The following is a 19,094-nucleotide window of genomic DNA, read 5'->3' on the forward strand; positions in this document are numbered from 1 at the left end:
AATTTGTCCGTTATGAATGTATGATTCTTATGAATGAGATTCTCAATGAAGCTGAGTTGCAGTGCTGGTTGGGAAACGAGGGCGAAGATGTTAAATTCATACGTTGGCGAAAGCTCAAGGTATCCCACAGTTTGAGCTGTGCAGCCTTCATTTCACTTCAATTTATAGTAAATTTAGCTCCCTCTTTTCAAGATGTTTTACGAAATTTCTCAATCGGGCATCGTCTGAAATTTTCAAGCAAGTAATTTTTAAGCAAAAAAAAAAAACCGACTTCAATTCTCATATAAAAATTTAAGATTATCGTTAATTTCTTCCCGATCCAATTTTCGGATCTAAACAAAATTAGTATTCCGACGAAAACAGAATTATCGAAATCGGTTAACGTGGTCCAAGGTTATACGGTAACACACATAAGAAAAAAAAATCCTCTTCCTTTTTGAAGTCGGTTAAAAAAAAGCAAATGATTGTCCGTTTCTGGCCCAGCCACTTTAGAAATAGTAGGCAGCTGATTTTTTGGCTTTCATAACTGCTTGCAATTTAGAATCCAGCCCAGTACTTGAAGCAATCTTATAATTCCTAGAAGTAACGGCGAGTCCACTGTATCTTTGATGCGGCTCCTTGCAGTTTTGTTAGGACCGATCTTACTTCGAAGCTATAAAGTAACAAATTTGTGAAATGTGTTTCTTTTTGGTAGAGCTAAGCATTCTTTTAGAAAGCCATGTGTTGCTTGATATTCTCAGATGGTAGAGATCTGCATTGGTCATTTTATTTTATTTTTTTTTTAATATTCGTTATTCTCCATTTGAGATAAATTATTTCTGATTTCTTCAATAACATCAATACCTTCCCGTAGAGGCGACCCATTGGTTTTAAATTTTTGCATCCAACTAGAAATACAATTGAAGTTAAGGGTTAATAAAAACCAAATCTGCGGTATTATTTTTAAACATTTCATTAGTTCGACGAAAAAAAAGGCCAAGTAATGGTTAAGAAAAATTTATTGAGGCAAATTTTCTTAATAGTTTTCGGAAGTTTGTTTTTGAATAGNTTTCTTAATAGTTTTCGGAAGTTTGTTTTTGAATAGTACAAGGCACACTTGTTTTCAGGTTATCTGAATAGGCATTAACTCCGAGAAGACTCGTATACGGTTGCCACCTTTTCGAAATTAGTTATAAATTAATTAAAACATCATAATATGGGTATCAAATGGAAGGTATTTCAAAGATCCCGAATTCAAAAATGTGTTCAATAGGGTTGCCACCGATTTTGAATAACAGTTCTATTTAATTTTTTGTTTAGAAAACGAGGTAAATTATTACTTCTTATGGTTATCAAGAGAAGGTTCTTAAACAATGCTTTCCCTATATACAAAATGTGATCTCTTAGGATAATAGTGTAAGGTTGCCACTTATTTTCGATTCTACACAATTTATCTAAAGATCGCAATATGGATTTCAAATGAAAGGTATTGTTGAGAACGTTGGTCAGAAAATATTTTCCATCAGGGTTGCCACGCTTCTATGTAATACAAATTTGTATTTTGTTAATTTTAATCAAAAATTTTTTTATGTATCCATAGTACATATACGCTCCAGATATGTACTATTTATTCCAGACTGGTAACCCCCAACATAATAGATATTGAAATCTTAATTTTGTTGTTTGTTTATTTCCAAATCTTGAAAACTTTAAAAAGTATATGCACTCCGGGCAAAGCTCGGTCAACCTGGTACTTATATATATATAATGGCTCTATTATGAAATAAAAATTCCATTGAAATTTGCATATTCGGTGTGTTTTTTTTTTTTAATTTTAACCAAAACTTTGAATCCACTTCATTACTAAATGGTCGACTTTTGTTAAGTTTTACTGCAAGCGTACATACATACATACATACATATGACACATGCCAACTGCCACTGTTCTCCCATCGCTCCCTGTAATACTTAATTAACATATCTAGTAGAATATAAGCAACATAGCGATTGACGACCAATTGGGGCGTGTCAAACTGTTCGACGTGGCGTGGTCGAAAGTCAGCAAGCACTTGCGCTGCTCTTTCCAATACATATATTTGTATTTGTATTAATTTTGCGAAAATTTGCAATCGTTGCATGCAGCTCTCCGCCAACGGTTTCCGCCTACACCGACACGAAAGTTCTGTTATATTCTTCTTTTTCGTACTTTTTTTTTGTCGCTAGCCTTTCTAATTTGCATGCAAGTAAAGTACTGCGTTCGAATGAGAAAATTTATGTTACTTTTGACGATTTAATTGTTGGGCATTTCACTGTTGAATTTTTTATGCAAGGGTGTAAGTAAATATATAAACGCGTGCGTACTTTACTTTGACACAATGTTTTAGCGTATTTTATTTTACGAATATTACTTTATTTTGAATGCAAACAGATTGCAAACGTCACACGCCTAGTGAGAATATACAAATTGGCGCTCGATTGCATGCAAGCAAGGCAATCGACTGCTGAGTGGAAACACCCTATCTACAAAAAACTTTTCAAGAACGCCCTATTTCAGAATTCAGTTCAAAAACGTCCTATCTGAGATGCCGATTCAGAAACGCTCTACCACAGCACAATTTCAATACATTTTCAAGTGAGTTGGGAAACATGATAGGACACGTCAGTTAAAATTAAATAAAACGTCATAATATGGGTATCAAATTAAACGTATTTTAAAAATCCCCAAACCAGAAATATTTGTGAATAGGGCTGCCATCTATTTGTTTAATTATCTGTTTATAAAATAAAGGTACATATTACAATATTCATGAATTTGCTTATATAATAATTGTTATCTCTTAGGATATTAGATAAAGGTTGTCACTTATTGTCACAAAAACAATGCAATATGGGTATAAAATGAAATGTATTTTTTGGAACATTATCCCGGAAATATTTTCGATGAGAATTGCATGTACTTTTAATACAAAAATATATTTTGTTAATTTCAATAAGCATGTTTTTGTATATGCTCAATAAATGTACTCTTCATCCCAGCATATTTCCAAATTAGGGTTGTCACCTAATTTTTAAAGTAAGAATTTTACTTCTTTTATGGGACATTATGTCTTTAATAATTTCCCATTACAGTTTTCGTATTCATTAAGATTATTATTTTTTGTTAAAATGTCTGTATTAGTCTGTAAGACAATTGGTTTTCGTTGACTAATTTTTTCTTGAAATTAATAAAAATCAAAAGCCAAATTTTTACTTTTTCCAAACTATTTTTTTAAAGGTATCTAACTAACCCTTACTCGATGGCCAAACCTTGAAAACTTTAAAAAATATATGCACTTCGAGCAAAGCTCGGCCAAACTGGTACTAAGTTATTAAGCAAATAAATTGTAGTCTGATCGAAAAATTTTTATTAAGAAGTTTGAAATTTTAATAATAATTTTTTGAAGTGTGATTACTTTTTGTAAATTTTGTACAAGTTTGCGAAATGTATTTATGTGGTTTTTTAATAAAATGAGCTATATTAAAAAAAAAAAAAATAACGAAAAATGTTCATGATAGAAAAGATTTTGAATATTGCTGAAAAACTAAATTACGAATACTTCCTTCTGCAACTGTTGCTGTTAAGAAATCGCATCTGTTAAATAAACAAGACTGTCACGTATGTAGGTACATACAGGGCGCTCAATATAATGTTTTTTTTTAAGTTCAAAAATTTTGCAAAAATTTATTTTTCGGTATATTACACTTTGGAGCAAAAGTGATCTTTAAACAAAAACACCTATAGTGCGCATATATCAGGATGATAGCTGTTAGCCCTACGAACAATGCGTCATACTCAGTTTTACTAGGCCACTTCGTATGCAAGTGGAATGGCGCGCCTTCCTGCTGAATCCAAAGACCGTCCAAGTCCATGTCTTTAATTTTCGACCACGAAAAATCGTTTATCATGCCTCTGTAGCGCTCACCGTTGACCGAAATGGTGTTTCCAACAGCATTTTCAGAGAAAATGGGTTAGTGAGACCACCGCTCCAAATCCGCAGCAAACTGTCACTCTCTAAAGATGCATTGGCTTTTCGATGATCCCGTTGGGATTTTGCGATCGCCAAATGCAAAAAAGCTTTACCCGTTTAGTTTACATTATTTCCCAGCGTTCTTCAAGCGCAAAGCGGTTCATTTCGTTCCACAGAGATGTGATAATGACTTTGTGCCAAGACTACCAGCGGGAAAGAGCGTCACTGAAAAATTAACATATTCAGACAGGTTCTGCAATTCACTTCCGAGTGAATTTCAATAGAAGGCTACCACCCTTATTTATATTTTTCTTTTTTTATAATTTAATACAAAAGAAATTCACATACCTGACCCAACCCACCAAGCAAAACATGAGAAATAGGAAACAATTGTCAATGGCAACAAATTTTGTATTCAAAAATAAATGAAATATTAAAAAGAATAAAATGTTTCCAAATATTGCCTGTAGCAATAATAAAGTGATACGAAACGAGCTCATTCAGGTAATAAGAAAACGGCTCAATCGGTCGAGTTGCCGTCGGCAGACATTTTAGAGCGACTGGTAATAAGAAATCGATACGAAGGCGATATTACCGGCAATAAATTTGTTGCCGAGGGCGACACGTTTTCTTATTGCCGGCAACAAACAATTTCTGGTGGCAAGGATTGCTTTATGGTAATTAAATAACATTTTTATAGAAATATTTTTCAATAGGCGGCTTTCCACATTTATATTTTTCAGTTTGAAATTTATTTTATTTAGTCCTATCACATTTGATACCAAACTTGTTTAGTTTGGATAAGCGGTTTGTTTATTGTAGCGAAAGGACTTTTATTTCGGACTTCAAAAATATTTGGCCAAGTTTAACTGCTAAAAAAATAACTGTTATTTTATGTCCCTGATTTAAACATTTAATGATGATAAACCTAATTTTCTATATTAAATATTTCGTACGTCCCTTAAGGCCTTTTTGTCATGAACTCCTTTCACTTCCAAACTTCTTGCAACTTCTCTCACATGGCAATTCATAGCGTCAAAATCAGTACCTTTGTAATGGAATAATTTTCATTATTCAAAAAGAAGAGAGATGTTTTCATAGATTCACTTTCGTGAACCTCAAAGTGCCAGTTTATCGCACTACCTCCGGGTGAGAGAAGTTGCAACACGGTATTGTCAAAATAGTAGCTAATGTGGAAATTCAATCCGAATCGCAGACAATTAGGGTGTTCACAAAGTGTTGTATTCTGTTGTATAGTTGTACGTATGTCGTAAACTTTAAACCGCTAAGACCGTTCGTAAGGTAGCCTTGTGGTTTCAAGTCCGCTAAACACATTATTGAAGCACTTAAAGTTTACGACATACAACAATACGACAGTAAAAAACAGCCTCGTGAACTCCCTAAATACAAATGTACATATGTGGCATTTGGGGATTTCAAAAACTGCTGGGATAAGTACTAGAAACTGATACGTATTTAAACAAGTATATATATATAACTGTATGGATGTATGTATGTATTTCGCCAGCCATGCCGATAACATCAATCGTTCAGCAGATAATAGGTGCCTTCATTTTTATTCTACCTTTTCTGTCATTTTCGCGCAACTTTTAATTACAACCTTTTTGATGTATTTATACCGCAAATTACAATCAATTCAATACATTTTTTTTTTTTTTAATTTTTCACTTTTAGGCTTAGAACGGATCGCTGAGGAGTTGATGGAACGCATGAAATGGAAGCAATACCAAGAGCCATTAACTACGCGCAACCATACAAATCACACTGTACAAACGCCTGCCGAAACAGCAGCAACAGCAGAATTACCACCAGCAACAGCAGCAGCAGCTACAGCTGCCGCCAATACAACAGCGACCTCAGGCAGACCAGCAGCAGCAGCAGGAGCAGCAGCCTCACAAATCTCGATAGAACAGCAGACATACACAGAGGACGGATCAACGCTAAACGCGCAGCACAACCACCACAACGATCAGCGTACAGAGGGAGAGAAAATTCCACATCCGCAGCAACAAAAATTGATCAGCGATCTTGCGGACGCCAACAGCGTGAAGGCGGCAGCGGCGTCACCGTACGGCAAGAGAAACGGCACTGCAGCGGACAACAACAGCAACGAGCGTGCAATCGAAGGCGCAGCGAACGTTGAACAGCAACAAAACAAAGAGAACACAAACGACTGCCAGACCGATTGTGCGGCTGAGGAGAACAAGCAGCTGCAACTTATTGCAGGTGAGAGAATCCATTACCCTATAGGGATGTGACTACGTGCAGATCGGTATGGATTAAGTTGATCCCAAGCCTCTTTCTTATATGTATTTCTCGTGCATAAAGTTTTAGTATCAGAACCCGATCACTATACCGCTCTCACCATTGAGCTTAGCTAGCTTAGTTATCGGGCTGCTGTTTTTTTTTTTGTTTTTACTGCAAAACAAGTGGTATAACTTTTAAGTAGAAACCTTTTTAAGCTTCATTACATTTTGCCCTCTTTTCTTTAGACAACACTACAACATCACATAATCACAACCAACTTCACCACAATAATAGTAATAGTACTTTAGCATTAAATAACAACAAAATTTGCGCCAACAACAACACATCAACAGCATTTACAACAAGAGCAACAAATCCATCACACTCAATTACGCCAACAGTAAACATCACAACAAGTGTTAACGCCAGCGAGACGAAAAGCTTGTCTGTTGTACCGACGACTACCGCATCACCACCGTCAACGCAACCACCTGCGCTAGCTAAAAAGGGGCGTGTCGTGGTGTCCAGTGCGCCCATCGTCGAGCCGGTCGATTGGAAACCGAATGAGAAGTGTTATTTTTGCGTGGACGGCAGATTACTCACCGTGAACGCGAAGGGCGAATTAGTTGCCGAGTCGGCGGGCCCATTTGTGTCCGCCGCCGGTGGCGATCCAGTGGAGCGCGGTCAGAAGGTTAGTTCTGTCAAAATCAAAGGAATTCCTATATTTTTTATTTGTAGCATATGTAAAGTTGAGTCAAAATTTAGCGAAGACCGAAATGGTATTTTTTACTGGAGATGGAAGCCATCTGTGTCTTCGGTGAATAGAAAGGAGCTATATTCTGAAAGAGCTTGGTAGCACTCAGCCTCCTGATGTGTATGCCTATTCCTTAGCTGAAGTTTAGGGTATCTGTGAAGTCCATAGGCTACAAAGGGGAAAAAAACAGATCAATGATTTGTTATTATTATGGTAAACAAGAGGCGAATAATTATGCAGACCCACTAAATGCTCTGAATAAAGTACCGCACTTTAGCCACTCCTAAATTCGGCCGAATTTCTAGTTCCGACTGCGAGTACTAGTTTTTCAGTCAGTAGCTACACTAAAAAGAAAAATCAGGTAGAATTTTGTAAACTAATACAAAAAATAGAAATTTTTATATAGTTCACACTGTAACAAAAATTATATACATAAATGAGAATTTCAAACTTTGTACAAAATTTAGCAAAAAAACATGAAATTTTCGTAAAAATTTTCAATTTTTAATCAAAATCTTAAAATTTTGAAAAGTCAACGAAAATTTAGGGCAACTAAACACCCGAAGTTTTCGAAATTATTTTATTAAAAAGTTTGAAGCTTGATGTTTTTCTAAATTTTGTACAAAGTTTAGAGCCTTTTTTGGTTTAGTTTTTGTTACACTGCGAACCGTATTTAAACAAAATAAACGACGAAACTGGCAACTAAATACACAGCGAACGCAATTTGATTTCCGTTTCATAAAGACATGTATCTTGGCTACCTCTGAGCTCGGCCGAACTTTCAAGGTGAGATGAGTGCTCGTCGATGCAAACTCATCTCACGTAGCGTTGATACCAGAGATTTCCTTGAGCCGGCAATTAAAGGTAGGCTGCCGAACGAATTTATTTATATTTAATAGTAATAATACTATTGCATTGCCCAATGGATGTTCTATACCACTGCTTGGGTTTGGCTGGGCTTAGGCGGTGTCTCCACCAGTATCTTTTCAACTGTCTTGCTAACCCATCCCTGTGAACTACAATTCATCATTAGACACACTAACAGCCTTCACGCTAAAGCGTGGCTCCATCTGGTACCTGGATTTCTTGCCGCTTAACGTGGTATCCAGCATTTCTTAGCGAAAATAAAGTGCAGATAATTTAGAATTAGTCAAACAAAAAAAAATACATAAGCGTTTATGTGTTTCTTAATAATAATTTATTTATTTTTTTTCATTTTAATTCCCCTTCCTTATAAATTTTTTTTTTAATGTTTTTCATTCAATTTCAAAAAATAAATCAACAAATAAAGCAGCTCGAGACCGATAGCGATTCAAATGAATCATCGCATGTGAATTTGGCGAACAGTACAACAACAGCGGCTGTGGTTAACCCATTAATGCATAACATCAACAACACCAATACTAACAATAATAATAACAGCAACAACAACAATAATAATCGCATTGACTGGAATAAGCTGTTGACGACACGTTTGGTAGATTTGCCCGCGAACATGACTTCAATGGACTCAATGGCCGCGCAATTAGCAGTCATATCTGGTTATCCAAGTAAGTGTCAATGCAGCTTACGTAAATATGTATGTATGTTCCGTCAAAAAAAAATTTGTGTGTAATAACTTCTCTTTTCTATGTTTCCCTTGCCTCTTCGCACAGATTTCAATTGGCTACAATTGATGCAACAGCAGCAGCAGCAACAGCAACAACAACAGCAGCAACATCAAGCGCCAATCCAACAACCAACGCAACAACAACAGCCGCAGCAGCAGCCGCAGCAACAGCAACAACAACAGCAACAACAACAACAGACAAATTCGGCGACACCAACTACCTCAGAGACATCGGCCGCCGCTGTAAGTCCGCCACTCAAGGATTCACCCAGTCCCAGTGATGCCACCGGTGAACAACCATTAGATCTTAGTTCCAAACCATCGCCAAATTCATCCATTAGCGGCGATTTGAAAGCAGTGAGGTAAGTGATTATAACCAAAAGTATGTACAATATACATGTGTACATATACATACGAACTCATGGTGCTACTTGGAGTTCGATCGGTGCAGTACTTCCAACATAGTATGGGATCTACATATGTGGCCACCACAATAGTTTTTTTTTTACGAAAAATAGGCGTAGCAAGTGTAGTTTTAAGCTAAGTTAACCTCCTGCCGCCATGTAGCGTTCCCCCCCGGTACTGCCCGTCAAATATTTCGTCAGAAGGTGGTTTAAGCACGCAGCTCTTCGATCAGTTCATTCCATAAAAAGAGATCAAAAGTGTTATGTTCCCTTGCGATTGCTCCCGGAGACATCCCGGATTAGTCCCATTTGTTGTAGGGTTGTGTTATACTAAGGCTACTAGCGCGATGCCATTTGCGATGTCTAATCCTGCCAGTAACGGGAGTCGAAACACTGTATCATACATTATGTTCTATAAAATTAGAACTAAAAAGCACTTAGAGCTGCTGTACTCCCATAGTTGTCTCATTCTTTTTTTAATCCAGCTTCTGTAACGTATTATAGGACTCTGTTATCGAGGTAGCTCCTCCTTGTATTGAAAATGTTTGGCCGAAGTTAAAATTTGACTCAGTTGTCAAAGTCATAGAAGAGTCTCTTATATCGAGAGGGCTTTAAATAATATCCTAAATACCTGGGGCGATAATAAGAGCCCCTACTTAGGTCGGAGTCGAGAGCTACTTAGTAAGGCTCATCTCACATATGCTGCACGACAGAAATGTCACAGCGGTATGGGGCAACGCCTCTGAGCAGCTTAAATTGAGCAGATGCACCCCGCAGGGAGGCGGAGAGGAGTTGCACCCTTTCTCTGGATAGTCGTGATTAACGACGTCCTGGGGGAGTTGGAAAGGAGAGGATGCTGGATTATTGCTTACGCGGATAACGTGGCACTCATCGGCAGAGCAAAGTTCTTGGACACTCTGTACGATTTTATGCAAGGGCACCTAAACATGGTCACAAATTGGTCCGCTATCTGCGGACTTGCTGTCAATCTTGGAAAGACGGAGCTCGTTATTTTTACCAGGAGGTACAAAAAGCCTCATGCCCAGCTCACCTCAATAGGGGGTGTTCCACTTGTTCTCTCTGACATGGTCAATTTCTTGGGCGCGATCCTGGACGGGAAGTTGACATGGAAACCAAATATTGAGGAACAAGTAAATAGGGCATCTCTCTACTGCTGCAAGAAGAGATGGGGCCTCTCCCCAAAAGTGCTGGCTAAGCGCCAGCTCTCGATTCTCCCAGCTGTACTGACCGGACATTGTCCTATGGGAGCCCACGCGGCGCGACTCAAGATCGTCATGGATCCCTACTGCCGCAGTTGCCTCGATGACGAGATGGAATCATACTAGCACTTCCTACTCAACTGCCCGTCCCGAGGAACTCACCGGAATGGACCTCAGTTGTTTGCGGAAATTTGTAGTGAGCACACAGCGCTTCTCGTAATTTTACACAGTTCCCGTTAAAATTAATTTTTATGTAATGTGGTATCACAATGCACAATTAAATGCCTAAGTGAGTCCCGTTCGCGGGTCTGCCACTTAATCCTAACCAAACCTAACACACGTCTGCATACATTCAAACATTGTCCGAAGTTGACTGCATTCAATGGCTGTCAAATCAAATTATGCAACTCACTGAAAATTTAACGGCAGTTTAATAACAGACGGATGTTGACAGGATCTTTATATGTATGTTGTCATTTGATTTAATATAATTCCTGTTTATTATTCTTTACTTTTGATTAATTTTTTTATGTAAGTATGTAATTACTTTTTATTTTAATTCAATTTATTCTTAGTTCTTTTTATTTTACTTCATTTCTTTTTAATTTTTCCTATTTTATCTTCTTAAAATTTTTTATGTTATTATATTTCTGGTATTTTTTCGTTTTTTATTTTTTTTTCATTCTATTTTTTATATTTTTTGATTATTGTATTTCATTTTATTTTTAGTTATCTTTATTTTATTTCATTTCTTCGATTATTTTATAAATATTTATAGTTTTTATTTCAATTAATAACTTTTTGATTTGGTTTTAATATATTTTATTTTAAGTATTTTTCTAAATTTAATTTAATTTTATTTATTTTTTAATTTTTCATTATATTTTTTATTATTTTGTTTATTTTATTTTATTTTATTTTATTTTATTTTATTTTATTTTATTTTATTTTATTTTATTTTATTTTATTTTATTTTATTTTATTTTATTTTATTTTTGATTTTTTTTTATTGTATTTTATTTTATTTAATTTTATTTGTTTATTTTTTTATTGAATGTATTTATTTAAACTTTTATTTGTATTATTTTTTCATTTATTCGGCAATTATTTTATATCCACAATATATCGTCCGTGGTTGCTCCTTTCCCCTCATGCTAACGCCATTTTTCTTTTCCTTTTTTTGGCTATTGTTAACGTTCATCATACCCACTGTTTGGTGCTTCATTTTCATTTATTTAAATGCTTAACTCCTATTTTTAATTCCACTTTCACACATAGCGGATGTTGTTTACAATGCAAACACTTCCCAAACGCAGATGCTCCATAACATGCCAACGCTTCATACATATGTATGTATGTAAATACATCTATTGTAGTGCATTGTTACCTGTCTGCGCGCACCATTGTTGTTGCTATCAGTGCTCGTAGAAATGAGCGTTTATTTGTATGGCATTTCCAACATTGAGACTCATGTCTAGTGCTTGCCACTGCACAGCAGCGCTGCACTTGAATATTTATCAACACTCCTTTTCACCAAAATACCCACATCGACACCGACACCGACACCTACGCCAAGCGCTCCACTTTCAATACATCGGAGCCACCGCACTTCCTACGACACCTACAGCATGTATGTACATTGTACATATGTATGTATCTTTCCAGCCAGTCAGCCATTATTTTTTCGGTAGTTATTCACCAGTTCGCTTTTAGCGCAAAATTTTTTCACCGCTCACTTATTTTATTGTGCGCGATTTCGTATTATTGTTTTTGTTTATTCTCATTTTTTCGTTTGAATAACACCTTGATCCTCTGGTGGCCGTCGCGCAATGTTGTCAGCGCAATTGTGCACCCAATGCGTCTCGGCTCACCCCTTTTGTACGCCACTATTGCGATAATTCCTTCGTGCGGGCGTTAAACCCCTAACCAGCACCAGCACCGCAGCGGTGGCAACGTGGGCGGCAGCACTGAGTTGTTAATTGTTGATGCTGCAGCCGCTTTTGTTGGTGTGCGTCAGCAGCTGTGCCGCTATTGCAACGCCATCACTGTTTTGTTGTTGCCACCGTTTGTTTTTGTTTATTGTCGCTAGGCGGTGTATGAAATATGCATTAATTTCAGTGTCGGCGAGTGATGCCACATACATATGCATATATGTACATACAGTTACATTTTCATTGTAGATAATGGGTGCGAAAAAAGTGAAAGAGTGCAGCATAAAATATTTGGCGTGTTCATTCGTTTGTAGCACAAAGATAAATACGCGGTCAGGTGCCAACACTGCTTCCATCCTTGAGCACGCAAAAGGTCTGTGGCTGCAATGGTTTCCATATTCATGTGCGTCCAAATTTGTTCCTTAAGCCAATGCTCTTAAAATGCCGCTTTAAAGCATAAAGGGACTTCACACCTGCTTAAAATGGTTATGCCATGGCTATTTGAATGTATATCTACATACTATGTGTAGATGTGTGGAAATACATACCCACCTAAGTAAATGACACTCAAAGTCTATTTTTGGGCAAAGACAAAATGTTTCCGTAGGTGATTTTCGTAAGGCGAATAAGCGAGGTACTGAATTTATTTTCTACTTTATTCAAATTTTCTTGTGTAATTCTGCTGTTAAAGAATCTTTTGGCATTTGGAGGGAAAATAAAGCTGCTGCGTGAAAATCTACACTTACGACAATTAGTTTGATTAGCATCGGTGAAAGAGTGTGTTATCGCTACCGAGTTCCGCCACACAAAGTGAAAATTAAACCTATTTTACACTTAAGCTGCGTTGACACGGGTCGATTTTCTAGTCGATCGTTGTCGTTCAACCAAAACGGACCCCTTTAAATAAATTCAACTGTAAAAAATGTAAGCTCTTTGGCTAGTCGATTTTTCTGTCGACACAAAGCGACCCGTATAAAGGAAGCCTTAGGAGTTAATATGTAGCTCTCGGTCTGTCTGGCCCTTTCCGTTCGAGATCAAAAAAAAACACTCGCAGAAGAAGTGAGAAGGAGGGTCTAAGGGCATTTTTTTCGACTACCTGCTAAAATTTTACTTCTCATTAAACACATCGAGGGCTTACTTGTAACACTACTTTTTCCAGCCCGGATATGGCCTATGATGCCTATGATATTCAGCAATTTTACTATTATAGCAAAGAGTCGAGTTCAGCCTCCTAGTCAAGACTTCTGGCGTTTTAGTTCTTTTCATCCATTTGAAACGCTTTCATCATCACCAAGCCCTCCTATTCCTTCCTAATCGGTGAGGTGTCTAAGCGACGATTGTTTCGTCGGACTTGGTGGTGGGCTTTAGTATAATGTGCTCTGCTGAATGTTCTTGGCCCTACCACAGGTCGGTTCTACTGAAACGAAAGTATTGGAAAGTATAGACCAAAACGACTTTAGTATGAATGTAAGAAATATAATTAACGCTTTAGTTCCTACATCAAATATTTCATAGTCTTCGCTCAACGTTACTTACTATTAAAGGTATATTCTTCATTGAAGTATAATCGCCCTTGACCACCAAATAAGATTTAAAAGGAGTAAACCTACCGAAAACAAAGTGCGTGTGTAAAAATAATACTTTTAGTCGTTTTGGCGTAAACAAAGGACTGGAAATGGTGCTCGAAAAGCCAAGTGGACGTTTTTTCTTAAAGTAAAATATGTGCAGACGAAGCAAAGATTTGGCAAATACCCGCACTTACTCTTTATTTTTTATTTATGTACGTACATACATATCTAGATATCGCACACCCACTTCAAAGGTGACACAAAGGACGAATGTAAAGTGAAGTTATTGCAAGCAAAGCTTCGATGCCTCAGCATCAGAGCAAGGTATCATTATTATTTGCCTTAGTGGTTTTTCCCATCACTTTGCACAATCCGTCTTTGTATTGCAGATTTTTTTCGCTGTTGATGAAAATGTGACACGGACACGACAGTGAGATATTTTTGAGTACATTGGAAGAGTTTCATTCTGGCTTTTTTGGTTGCGAGAATGGATGATGTATGTAAACTTAAAAAATGAATAGAAAAACTAGTTGAGACAAAGAAGGGCAGCTAGTACAACAATGAATAAAAAATATTTTGTCAACTAAAGAAATAAATTAAAAGAAAAATATATGTAGGGCAAAAGGATTAGTATAAGATAAATAAAATCTCAAATATCGGAATTTTGGCTTTTTTCATTTGAGCAAGAAAAATTTTTAATTTTTTACTTTTTTTGAGCCAAAAATAAGGACCAAATCTCTGCCTGAGCTGGAGTTAACCGTTTATTTTTACATTTATTTTTTTAGAGTGCAAAAAAAGACATATTTAAATGAAACTAAACATTCTTCAAAAATTCCGAGTTATTCGAAAAACCCCAAAACGCCTCCAGATATACATCTTCCATCTTTTGGGAGGTTTATTAAGCCCTGAAAAAATTTCTGGTTAAACCCTCCAAGTAAACTCTTTGCCTGGCGCATTCCTACCGAACTGCGTCAGTTAAAATTTCTAAGTGTGGGACCCACTACCAGGAAGCGCTCTGGGCCAACTGGAGTGATGGCTGCCGCCTCTCTAGCGAGGCAGTCTGCAACCTCATTTGCCTCTACTCCCCTGTGGCCGGGTACCCACACTAACCTGATGTTATTCTGCCTGCCAAGGGAGTTTAGCTTCTCAATGCACTCAAGGACCAGTGAGGATTTGACTTGATAAGATAGAAGAGCCTTGAGTGCCGCCTGACTATCACTCAAAATTATAATTTTCTCATTTCTATACCCTCTACTCATGATTGTTTCCGCACACAGATAGATTGCATAGACTTTTGCTCGGAAGATGCTCGGCTATTTCCCCATGGGAACAGAGATTCTTGTTCTGGGCCCAAGGACTCCTGTCCCAACTCCATCTGGGGTCTTCGAGCCGTCTGTGTATCAGTGCAGTGTGCACTCCTGGAGTAATCCCTCGAATGCGGGGGCGCTCCAGGTTGCTTTGCTGCATAACGCTATCTACATATTGAAACAACCTAGAATATAAAACACCAAAAATGTTGAGAAGTACCGAACAAATCCAGCAATGTTCAAAAGATCCTGAAAATATATCGAAAAGTCAAACACGACGCATTGCTGAAATTTCCGAAAAATCAAAGAAAATTCTAGGCATCCCGAAAAAACGCGAATATTACGAAAAAGAACACACAAAAAGTTTTAGAAGTGTCGCCGACAAATTAAAATATCTCAAAATTTAAACACGAAAAACCCCAAAATATCCAACAACAAAATTATCGAAAAATCACAAACAAAACTAGAAATGTACCAAAACCTCAAAAAGTAAATCAAGAAGAGTTCTTAAAATTTACGAAAAGAATTCTGAACAATCCCGAAACAAATACCGACAAAATATTAAAGAGTTTATTGCAGATCCGAAAAATCAATGCCTCAAAAAGTAAGAAGTTACATTAATAAAACTAAAACTCCTTAAGTACAGTGAAGAGCAAAATTTGTTCGTCTAGCTTTACAAAAACTTTAAGGAACACAAAAAAAAAAAACAAAGCGACTTGTATTTAGATAGGCTTAAGTTTTAAAAATGAACAAAAAAATTGTGCAGGTGTGCAAATATGTATGTATGTATGTATGTAAGTGCAAGTCTTTCTATTCAACATCACCTGCATATTTGTTTCTGCCATTGCCATTGCTACCACTGCCATCACAAACAATCCTATTCTCTCTCCTATGTCAACCACACAAATTGCACTCCCGATCCCTAAATTTTGCTGCGCTTTCTTCTCACACTTTCTAAATACTCCGCTACCGCAACTCAAATGCCACTCTGCCCAGCAGGTCCTGTCTGCTGCTGTCATTATGAATAATTTTTCGGAAGCAATTTCGTAGGTTGAATGCATTTTTTTTTTTTTTTTGTTATTTGTTTTTATTTTCTTTCATTTTTTTCCAGCATCCAGCATGTCAAAAAAATATAATTGAGCGCAAAAATAAAACAAAAAAAAATAAACAAAAAAATAAAACGGGTGAAACCCGCGCAGAAAACGTCAGCAGCCAAGTGGATTGCGGAAGTGTATAAAGAAATCCATACAAATTAGACGACGACAAAGACGCGAATGCATAAAAATTTCAATGTCGCCTCGCGTCACTGTCGCACAAACTGCCGCCGCCGCTCACGCTCGTAGCAGCCCCACACACACACACTCCAGTCAGTCGTCATTTAGTCATCCAGTCAGTCAGTCCGTCGCAACTTCGCTACGTAATGACAGTGCGGAGAGTTGCAATTTTTCGAATGCATTGCTGCTGGTTGCTTTTGCTGCCGTCATACCAATTGCTGTTTTTTTTTTTTCAAACAGATATTTTTTATATAATTCTGAGGAACTTAGTAGGCTACAACATGGACGGTATTTTTTTATATTTTTTTTTTGCTTATTACTGAGATACTTATAAGGAAAAAATTTAGATCTAAGGCTTATGTACAAATATTTATAAGTTAAGCTGTTAATTTTTTGATACTCAAAAAAAAATATACATCTTCATTGAAAAAGTAAAAAAGAGTCTTAAAAACAATATGTAAAATTTTTAATCTTAAGTATCTACTCAAGACTTATCAAATGAAAAAAAGAAATACATACAAATTTATTTGAAATAAGATTGGCATAAAAAATAGCGAAAATAATAAATTTTATACTTTTCGTTAGTTTACAAGTTTAGATGAATGCCGTTACGGATTTCCTGTGCTTAATCCATGCCTTCGGTTTTTTTTCATCAAAATTTTTTCGAAGAAATTTAACTCATCGGAAAATTCCAAGTGATATGAAATTCCAATCAAACTTTTTTACATCGAACCACGATGCTAATTCTCTTACCACTTCTACTTCTTAATAAGTCGATATTTCATTCATAAATCGAATACATGCATGACGTGTAATTACTTTACTTCTGGTTTAATTGACACGATTTTATTGCACCGATTATGTGCTCCCTATGAGTGAAAATTCTTTATCACTGTCACAATGTAGTGCTAGTGATATTTGAAATGCACATTTGTAAATTTCGATTTAGTGCAATTTACGCAACCCTGGAAAATACCAGTTATAAAATCTTACTAGCCTAGAAAACGAACGTGAGCCTTACTGAAGTACGCACCTCTAACTACTCGTTCTGTACCCTAGTAGTGGGGCTGATTCGAAGATGCTTTCTGCAAAACTCTTAAGGCTAAGCTGTTTAAATAAGCCTCATTGCAAGTGAAAATGAATTATTTAATTGTCCAACAGTGCTCCTAACTACATTCTGGCTGGAGAATTTTCCTTGATTGATCTCCTTTTTTAGATCATCCCAATTTATTTTTTTGTTTACAATTCGAGCATGCATTATTTTATTTTTTATTTTGTGGTTGCGCTATTGTATTTGTTCTTTGTATTTAACGGATTTCGCGCCTTGGGATTTTTCGTTAGTAAAATGTAATTTCTCATAAAAATTGTGAACATTTTTTTTGGTGTTATTTATGCAACATGTGTAAAGAATGCATATATACGTATATTATTTTGAATGCCCTTTTTAGTTAATTTGGCTCACTTTCCCGCATTTTTTTTTTTTGAATCCTTTTTTTTGCCAATAAAACCATTGCGTGCATTTGAGAGCGTTGCCCGCCGCGCAACAACCCTTCGCTTGCCAACCAAACCTATTCGCTTCGCCCTGCCCATATCAATTCGACTATTTTTTGGTATGTGCATTTTTTTTTTTTCTATCAGCCGCAATGAATGTAATTTCGTTAAAAAATTCCATGAAACAATTCACTTGCAATTAGTGTCTGTGTGTGCGTGCGCGTATGCATTTATTTGTATTGCTATACATGCACAAAATTGCAAGCGCCGTCGTATGCGTATGCGTGTGCTGTGCGTGTATGTATGTACGTACGTTGGTTGGTGTTCGTGTTGTCGTTTTGCCATAATTTGGACAGATATGCAGTTTTTCGTGATATTTAAGCGCGCAAAAGCGGGCGGTTTTTGTTTTTGTACGTTTTTCCATCTCGCTCACTTTGGGCCACTTTGCGTTGTGCCGCTATGTCGCCCGGCTGCGGCTGTTCATGTGCACTCACTCACACGCGACGCCCAAATACGCAACTGTGTCTGTCCAATGTCCTCCCACTCACTTCCTTTCCATCACCCACTCCCAACACACACACATACACACACACACACACACACACACACACACAAATAATTGCATGGTAAAGCACGCAACACTCCTTCCCGCATACAATTTATCACTCATACGCCATGTAAGCCAGAATGAACTGAACCATCCTACCTCTGGATATACCCACCACGCCCACAGCCCACAGCCCACAGCCCACAGCTCATAGCTCACCACCAGCTGTCCTCATTCAAATGACAAAAAATTCAGAAAAACGGAATAAAAATGCATGCGTTTCGGTTATGATGTCGCGCCGGCAGCCGGCCCTACCGCGGCGGGCGGAATGCGACGGGGTCTGGCGGCTGGTTTTTGCACGATTTTTCGTAAATGAAAGTCAAAATGAAAATTATGTGAAAATGTAAAAAAAACACGACGGTAATACAGCAGTAAGTACACAACGCCAAGGACGAGGAGGAGGAGGAGGGCGCAGCAGAGGTGCAGGCGAAATGAAACGAAACGACGAGTGAACGAATAAACGAACAAGCAAACGAATAAAGATACATACCTACATACCACGAACAGGCCAGCGAATGTCACGAAAAAAACAAGTGTTGCGGTAAAAATGCATAGAAGAAAAAAAGGAGGAAAAAAGCGATCGATATGATGCACTCATTTCTGTCTGGTGCGCAGTGTGAAGAGTGTAGCGTCGCAGCACGTTTCTGCCCCCCAGCCCAAACTTCGGCAAGGCCA

General features: G+C 37.2%; 1 protein-coding gene across 1 annotated transcript in view; it reads left to right on the plus strand.

The window, feature by feature from the left end:
• The first annotated feature begins 3,982 nt into the window (after positions 1–3,982).
• The window catches only part of Eip93F (Ecdysone-induced protein 93F), a 23,550-nt gene continuing 8,438 nt past the window's right edge, over positions 3,983–19,094 (plus strand). The window contains exons 1-5 of the mRNA XM_017615947.1: positions 3,983–3,986; positions 5,682–6,233; positions 6,500–6,945; positions 8,303–8,558; positions 8,664–8,979. Coding sequence (XP_017471436.1) covers positions 3,983–3,986; positions 5,682–6,233; positions 6,500–6,945; positions 8,303–8,558; positions 8,664–8,979 — 1,574 coding nt within the window. The remainder of the gene's footprint in view (positions 3,987–5,681; positions 6,234–6,499; positions 6,946–8,302; positions 8,559–8,663; positions 8,980–19,094) is intronic.

This window comes from Rhagoletis zephyria, unplaced genomic scaffold (assembly GCF_001687245.7).
Source record: "Rhagoletis zephyria isolate East Lansing unplaced genomic scaffold, Rhagoletis_zephyria_1.1 Rzeph_scaffold_01105, whole genome shotgun sequence".
Taxonomy (NCBI): Eukaryota; Metazoa; Arthropoda; class Insecta; order Diptera; family Tephritidae; genus Rhagoletis; species Rhagoletis zephyria.